The sequence below is a fragment of the Onychostoma macrolepis genome, chromosome 13, assembly GCF_012432095.1.
Source record: "Onychostoma macrolepis isolate SWU-2019 chromosome 13, ASM1243209v1, whole genome shotgun sequence".
Lineage (NCBI taxonomy): Eukaryota > Metazoa > Chordata > Actinopteri > Cypriniformes > Cyprinidae > Onychostoma > Onychostoma macrolepis.
The window spans coordinates 845496-854550 of NC_081167.1; the positions used below are offsets into that span (position 1 = coordinate 845496).

General features: G+C 37.7%; 1 protein-coding gene across 1 annotated transcript; it reads left to right on the plus strand.

Annotated features, from left to right (window-relative positions):
• Positions 1-1386: 1386 nt before the first annotated feature.
• On the plus strand, positions 1387-8962 carry degs1 (delta(4)-desaturase, sphingolipid 1). Its single transcript, XM_058795185.1, has 3 exons — positions 1387-1670; positions 4453-5195; positions 7586-8962. The coding sequence occupies exons 1-3, from the start codon at positions 1583-1585 to the stop codon at positions 7730-7732; spliced, it is 978 nt and encodes a 325-aa protein (XP_058651168.1). The 5' UTR covers positions 1387-1582; the 3' UTR covers positions 7733-8962.
• Positions 8963-9055: the final 93 nt, after the last annotated feature.

Below are 9055 nucleotides of genomic sequence, written 5' to 3' on the forward strand. Positions count from 1 at the left end.
CGGTATGAGCCGAGCTAACTGAGAACTATACTAAGCTCAAGGCCAAAACGGCTGATTTGGAGGGCAATACAATATGAGGATTATTGGCCTACCGGAGTCCGTCGAGGGCCCTTGACCCTTCTTGATGTTCTTTTCAGAGATGCTGTCGGAAGTTATAAATACAAACACATGCATGTATATATTTAAGAAAAAGATGTTATGTTTATATATTAAATATAATATAAATGTATATACATGTAAATATTTTCAAAATATATACTGAATGTGTGTGTATTTATATATACATAATAAATAAGCACATTACACATACATATATTATGCAAACAAAAACTTTTATTTTGGATGCGATTAATCGTGACTAATAATATATACTGTTTCAAAATATATACTGAATGTGTGTGTATTTATATATACATAATAAATAAGCACATTACACATACATATATTATGCAAACAAAAACTTTTATTTTGGATGCGATTAATCGCGACTAATCATAATATATACTGTTTCAAAATATATACTGAATGTGTGTGTGTTTATATATACATAATAAATAAGCACATTACACATACATATATTATGCAAACAAAAACTTTTATTTTGGATGCGATTAATCGTGACTAATAATATATACTGTTTCAAAATATATACTGAATGTGTGTGTATTTATATATACATAATAAATAAGCACATTACACATACATATATTATGCAAACAAAACTTTTATTTTGGATGCGATTAATCGCGACTAATCATAATATTTACTGAATGTGTGTGTATTTATATATACATAATAAATAAGCACATTACACATACATATATTATGCAAACAAAACTTTTATTTTGGATGCGATTAATCGTGACTAATAATATATACTGTTTCAAAATATATACTGAATGTGTGTGTTTATATATACATAATAAATAAGCACATTACACATACATATATTATGCAAACAAAAACTTTTATTTTGGATGCGATTAATCGTGACTAATAATATATACTGTTTCAAAATATATACTGAATGTGTGTGTATTTATATATACATAATAAATAAACACATTACACATACATATATTATGCAAACAAAAACTTTTATTTTGGATGCGATTAATCGCGATTAATCATTAGTGCTGCAATATAGACAGCACTAAAAAAAATCCATGTCAAATGTTTAGCTCAATAGATAGTGAAAATGTGAATAGAAAAATAAGTTTTGTACACATACATCAATGCAATTGATTTTATCAGCTATTTACTGTGGATAAAAGGCTTTGGGGGGAAATACTCCTCAACATGAATCAAAAAACAGCATCATAACGGTGTCTCTGAAGCGAATTCAGCCGAAGCTGGCGCGCTCTCATAGGACGAGAGAAGGAGTGACGACACCAGCAGACTCCGCCCACCGTGATGAGTTCAGAAATCGAAAGATCTTCAGTAAGAAAGACGGCGAAGTGAGGAAGGCGAGGATGTGGGACAGCTGCTGTTAGATCCATGTGAAGAAAAAACTTGTACTATTTCTGCAATCACACCCCGAGGAAACACTGACCGCGAAGCAGCCTCCGACCCAGAGCGAAAAATGGGGAACCGAGTAACGTTAGCTCGCGAGGATTTTGAGTGGGTTTACACCGATCAGCCTCACGCCGACCGCAGGAAAGAGATCCTGGGTGAGTCGCTTAACGTTACCGTCTCCTCGTTATATCACCGACACTATCTGCTAAACATCGCTTCTTCTGCACATCAGCCTCGTTTTGATCTGATTATGTGGCGTTTTAGCCGCGGCTCGAATGCGTTAAAGTTAGCTGTTACGTAAAATGATCTCCCGCGGAAACGCCAATGAGCCAAGTGCTTATTATTTAATTTAATTGTAATGTTTCTGTACCGTCTGTGATGTGTGAAGTTGATTTGTAACGAAAGAAAGCCGTGTGTTTGAAGCGTTCGTCGTTCGTGAAGAGATGATGACCGTTATGTGAGGGCCACTCCCTGACAAGAAGAGCCTTTCACTAACTTAGCGTTACATGAGTCTCAACCACAGCAAACACTTCACCACATCTGTTAACGTACTTCACAATTAATGCAGTTTATTACGCGATGTTTGGAGAATTTCTCTCATGACACGTGAAGCTGTGCCAGCTAACCGGTTAAACTGCGTGCTCCCTTTAACAACTATTAGCAGCTAATTCGTTTCATAACTATCCGAGTACTGTGTGTATAGCGCGACTCTGTGTCTGTTTTTAACGATTTAATCATCTGTATTTTGTTTGTTGAGCTATGAATGATGTATAAAGTGTTAAAATGGCGAGTGTGGTGGAGTGACAGTCACATGAGGAAGGCTAGCTAAGTGCTCTCTCTCTCTCTCTGATCGTTCATTCTGAATGTCTCTCTCACACACACACACACTTAGCTATTTAACTGGGGACATAGACTTATATACGGATAGTTATAGATTATATAAACTAATCCTAACCCTCTGATAAGAGCCACAGAAAAGTTTATGCATTTTTACAATATAAAAAAAACAAAAAACTTTTGTTTATTTTATTTTTATACCTGTTTTGCAAATGAGGACGTCCCCAAAGGGAGGTTTTTAGAGATTTTGTCAGGTTTAGCTCACTTTGGCGTACACATTTGTCCCCAACATATGGTTAAGTAGGGACACAGACTCAAATAGGGTGAAGGTACAGAAGTTTGTGTTGTTTAATAGTTGCATCTCTTCACTGCTATGAATGCATGCGGAAAGCTGATGAGCCAGCATTCCCGCTGATCTGAATGTGGAGTCTGGATAAACATTACAGCTGGTTTATGGACACACTTCAACACAAAACTGCTCTGTTACTAATTAATGATTTATTCATGATGCCCTCACTGACACACACCAGTCATCTGGTAAATGATTCTGTAGCTGTTTAGTTATATTCATGCTTTAGTTTGCATGGATTCTACTGCAGCTGTTATGAATAAACAATTAGGCTGCATTTTGTATTACCATTATTTTCAATAACTCCCACTGGACTGAATATGGTATATGGAGTGGGATCATTTCTCCTGCTCGTTGGTGCCAGTCTTATTCAAACAACACATCATCCTCACTGTGTGTGATATTTGTTCAGCAAACTGTCTTTTTGTGTGAGCTCGTGTTTGTCTGATTTGGAGACGGTCCAGCATACCTGTGCTGACATTATGTAATATGGAATAGGCTTTAAAGTAGCACTCTTGCCTCGATGCGGTCGGTACTTGCGTTATAAAATACCTTGTATGAAAAGTGCCCACATTTAAATTCTACTGTGTTTTGTATTGTTTCTCGGAAGCTTTTCAGGCAAATGACATGGGCTTCACAATATCCTCCTGGGACCCAAGAATAGACTTTTGTCCTCTGTAGTGGACGCTATATTTTAGTGAATTTCTCTGAGACTGTACATGCCACAGTTTTAAGTCTGGATGTCCTGTACAGAGCACATTCAGGGCTTTTCAGATACCAAATGATTGGAAGTTTCACCGTGACCACTCCATCTGCTTCGTCTTTAAAAATGGCTGACATTAATTTAGAGATCAAATGTAACACTCTTATGGAAATAAGATAATATTTTGTAATTAACATTTAAATCTTGGCTAAATTTTAAGCTGAAAATGTTATGGGGTTTCAGATCATAATGACTTTCTGTTATGAAACAGCACATTGATTTCACACATGTCCACTGTAGAGGACACCAGGACTAAAAGCATGTTTATTACGCATTTTGGGAGACACAATAAATGAATAGGGAAAGAAATTATATTTCAATATTTCTATGAAATATTAGCCTAATTGGCAAGATTTTCACAATAATGTCTATTACTCCCATTACTACACTTCTTTTTTCATTACATGTTGCCCCAAGAACACATTAATATGCAAATTAGACGCATTGTATACAATGGGAAAAAAACCCTCTTATTGCCATTTTACACACATTTCATAAAGCAAAATGTATCAAATATCTTTCATAACATAGTTGAGAATCATCCATATACAAAGTTTGATATAAACAAATCCTGAAACCTAAAAAAATTATTGGTGATTTAAAAAAAACCAATTGTTTTTGCCTATGCTTGTTTATTCATGTCTTTTTATTAAAAAAGAAAAAAAGATAAAATAGTCCTGGTGTCCTCTACAGAGGACTTTGCATAAAATATCATTTTTAAATGTTATTTTTTTCCATTTTTTTTCTTATGCTCTTAACAATGTAATGACACGAAAAAATACCAAGTTCACACAACTTTTTCCCCTGGGTCTCAGGAGGATATAAAGCATATTAAGATCTAGATGACATACGAGCCAGCGCACCAGATCCCGCTGGTGTCGAGTTGCGTTGATTTGTCATGGAAATGGGCCTCATTTGAATGCACTCATCCTCCACATCAGACTGTTTCAGTTTTACAATGGTTGTCTTGTGTGGTTTTTTTTGGCAGCTAAATACCCAGAGATCAAGTCTCTGATGGGACCGGACCCCAGACTGAAATGGATCGTCTGCATGATGGTCGCCGTCCAGTTTTTGGCCTTCTATCTGGTGAAGGACCTGCCGTGGAAATGGGTCTTTTTCTGGACGTATGTGTTCGGGAGTTGCATAAACCATTCAATGACGCTCGCGATTCACGAGATCTCGCACAACACGGCTTTTGGCAACAATCGTGCCAAATGGAACCGCTGGTTCGCCATCTTTGCCAATCTGCCCATCGGGCTGCCCTACTCGGCGTCCTTTAAGCGCTACCACCTGGACCACCATCGCTACCTGGGTGGAGACGGCGTGGATGTCGACATCCCAACGGATTTCGAGGGCTGGTTCTTTTGCACCCGTTTGCGTAAGCTTTTCTGGATCATGTTCCAGCCGCTGTTCTACGCCATCCGTCCCCTCTGCATCAACCCCAAACCCATCAGCCAGCTGGAGCTCCTCAACGTGGCCATACAGCTGGCCTTTAACGCCCTGCTCTACTGGGCCTGGGGCGCCAAGCCCCTGGTCTACATGATGATGGGCTCCATGTTAGGAATGGGTCTGCATCCCATCTCAGGACACTTCATCGCAGAACATTACATGTTCCTCAAAGGCCACGAGACTTACTCTTATTACGGATCCCTCAACCTGCTGACTTTCAACGTCGGGTACCACAACGAGCATCATGACTTCCCTAGCATCCCAGGACGCCGCCTGCCCATGGTAAGACGAGTTATTCACTCCAGCTCTATAATTCAATTCAATTCATGTTTATCTGTATAGCACTCTTCACAGACCGCACAAACTTTTTGTAATCACTTCCCCGCGATTTTTATTAATAAAATAGCCTAGATATTAGGTCGCTACATTATATTCCTCTGCAACGAGGGGTTAAATTGCTGTTTTTGAAGTAGCCTGCAGATGCAGGTAACGCACGCGCAGCTGTCATCTTGTTCTCTTGATCGATAATTAACTGAAATAAATGCTATAATTCATTCAAATAAATGTGATCTTGCCGTACATTAAAGGATTTTAAATGCACTTTGTGTCGGGTGGTTCTTTGCCTCCACGTCATGCATTTAAAATCCTTTAATGCACAGCAAGCCGTTGATTATCCCTTACTTCATTCTTTGGAATGGTATGAAACTTGGCAAAGGTTTTGGCACTTGTTACGTGAAGAAAAAAATATTCAAAAAGGTTAAATTGTTCTTAAAATAGCGTCTCACTTGTATTGTTCTTGTACACTTAAAAAAACAAACCCCAAGTAAAATTTATCATTTTTCTTTTGCTAGTTTTTGCACACAAATTTTAAGTAAAATTTAAGTATTGAATTAAGAAAAATCTACTTAACTAAATTAGGTAAGATTAGCAAAGGAAATAAGTCAATTTAATGTGGCCAGTTAGAGTTTGAGTAATTTCTACTTGATAATTTTAAGTTGAATCTGCAGTACTCAAGTACATTTCAGTCAGTCACGGTTTATGAACTTAACTCAATGTAGCACTGAAAAAAATATGTTATTAAAGTATGTGGTTCACTTACAAACATATAGGCCTAAGTAAGCAAGTATAGACAGCTTATCTTTTTTAAGAGAATATGTCCACTCGATATAATTGTTACCCAAATTAACAGTATTTGGTACATAATGATTATAACAATCAGCGGATACCGTTAGAGTAAAACTGAACTCCAGACGTCACAAAACAGAAAATTACTAAAACTAACAACAAAAGCAACCATAAAACTGTAAATAACCTTAATTATTCATGCCCCAGTGCATGATGGGAACAATGGAATCATAACTTTGATATTTACTTAAAGGAATCCTTGTAAACATAAACAATTCCAAGTAAAATCTTAATTTCTACAAGCTTAAATTGAGTACCAATATAAAATTTACAATTTTGAAAAAAAAATTCTTGCCTGAACTATTTAATGTAGAAATTACATTTGTTTTTCTGTAGTATTTACTTCACCACAAAATCATTTTTATCAGTGTACTTGTATTGTGTTAAAGGAAAACGTACCTCTCCCGTCTCTAATCGCTCTAGCGCACGGCGCAACTATGCTAGCATTTAGCTTAGCACCATTCATTCCTTAGGAGCCAAACAGGGATGAATTTAGAAACCACCAAACACTTCCATGTTTTCCCTATTTAAAGATGGTTACATGAGTAGTTACACGAGTAAGCATGGTGACACAAAATAAAACTTGGCGATTTTCTAAGCGGATAAAAAATAACTATAATGTATGGCGGAAGAGCACGTCGCAGCACTTCGACCACGGCGCAGTAATATCATATTACCTAAGGAATGAATGGTGCTAAGCTAAACGCTAGCATAGTTGCGCTAGAGCGATTAAGTGCACGCACTGAGACGGGAGAGGTACGCATCAACTCGTCTAAGTTGAGGGAAGAACATATTAGAGTACGGAAAACCGGTGGCGTTTTCCTTTAAACGGGAAGCTAATTTAATCTAGTAGAAACAGTTTGGAACTGCGCCCAAACAAAACCTTATATCAAAAGTTATATCAAAGTTGTTTTTGTGCATTCGACGTATGTAACTTTTTTCCACTTCAAATGTTTTTTTTTTTTTTAATAGTCAAGTCTGTGCTCCAAAGTACTCGAGGCTCACAACAGTTTAAGCTGGAAAATAATTGTCAGGTCTAATGCTTTTTCTGGCTGATGTTCCTGAGAGTGTAACACTGGTGAATGTTTGGGGCGGGACGATCAGTTTTTCCCAAATAGTTGCAGACGGGGGAAGTGCTCAGGAAGCATGCTGACTGAACTTTTGTCCGTATGATGATAAGACTGACTGTTTTGCCTCCTTCCATTTAATTCCTCTTATTATGGATATTAATAAAACCCTAACAGTGCTTTGCTGACTGTGACAGAGCCAAGACTCTGACAAGACAAGAATCGCCAAACGGCGTCGTGCAGGGTCTAGTCTAGTGTGATGTGAAAGATTAACTAGCCTATATGACGAAAGACATTCATCTCATACCAGAACATCAGCTGCCATCCGTACATCATCAGATCATCACGCACTGACAGAGCAAGCTTTGAGATATTTGGACTCTCCCGTGCATTGAGACGCTGTGTCTGTTCCCTCCTCAGGTGAAGGAGATCGCAGCGGAGTACTACAGAGACCTGCCCTGCTACACGTCGTGGGTGAAGGTCCTCTATGACTTTATCATGGACGATGAACTGAGTCCGTACTCGCGTGTGAAGAGACGGCTGACAGGAGACATCAAGCAGGAGTGACCGCCTCACCTCACCTCACCTCAACACCAAACCAAACCGCAGACTGTCTGACCCTTCGCCTGCTGGAGAGCCAAGCAGCTGTTAGCCGTTTTTAGCCGTCTGTGACACAAAGGACATTTCCATGTTACGTTTTGGCTTTTAGCAAGTGTGCTGACCAATTTAAATTCGTCAGCACACCTCTGTTGCACATGGTCTGAAGATTCAGACGCTTTTATCATAGTTCAGTGGAACGGTCATGTTTTGCATCTGAACGCTGATGTTTCTAACTTGTTATACATTAGCAGATTTGATTGAACAGGTCAGCGGTTCACGACGCACTGCGTGCTGTTCCACTTCTTCTGCTCGCTCGTTATCTGTGTGAATAACGCTGACAGAGCTGTGAACGCACTGTAAAAGTACAGTATGTTGTTCTTCGTGCTGTCAAACCATTAATCGCATCCAAAATAAGTTTTTGTTTGCGTAATAAATGTGTGTACTGTATATATTTATGTATATAAAGACACACACATGAAGCGTATATTTTGAAAGTATTTACATGTGTATATATTTATATAAATATGTTTAACATATTAATGTAACATTTTTACTTGCATGTGTGTGTTTTTATATATATATATACATAATAAAAATACACAGTACACACAAATATGCTGTAAATAAAAACTTTTATTTCTGGATGTGATTAATCGTTGGACAGCACTAGTTCTTATGTATCATTTTTACAATAACCGTAGATCTGCAGCGTCAGAGATGAGTGTGGTTCAGTGGATCTAATACGTACTGAAAGCAATTAACACTATTCATCTCTCGTTAACACGCGCCAAAGTCCGGCAGTTTGGTGTAGAGGACTGTTTAAGACTCTGTTATACTTCATTATTTCATCAATTAACCAAGTGAATTGACGAACCTTGGCTAACAGTGAAGTATTGAGTTGACAACATTTATACATTTTATATCACCTGAACTGAAAAGCCTTAATAAATTTGAGCTGGTGTCTAATGATTGTTCTTGGTGTTTATCTAAAATATATGAATATTTTCTATATATTTTGTATGTTTTAACCCTGAATATTGCAGTACTCTACTGGTCAAAAGTTTAGACAGTTGGCAACTTGTTCATTTGGGTAGAAAAAGACATGATTTATATTTGTACACAAAAACTATTTCAAGCAGGTTTTAGATGTTTGTTTTTAACTCTCATGACAAAAGTTTAGTAAAGTGTCAAAACCTTTGACTGGTAGTGCTTATTTTCTCTTTCTACACACACACACTCTCTCACACACACACTCTCTCACACACACACACACACACACACACACACACA

Bases quoted from the DNA above. Each gene is read 5' to 3' on its own strand.
- degs1 (XM_058795185.1), top strand. From the start codon at position 1,583: ATGGGGAACCGAGTAACGTTAGCTCGCGAGGATTTTGAGTGGGTTTAC. The intron at 1,671-4,452 runs GTGAGTCGCTTA...TTTTTTTGGCAG, and splicing joins CCGCAGGAAAGAGATCCTGG to CTAAATACCCAGAGATCAAG. The intron at 5,196-7,585 runs GTAAGACGAGTT...TTCCCTCCTCAG, and splicing joins CAGGACGCCGCCTGCCCATG to GTGAAGGAGATCGCAGCGGA.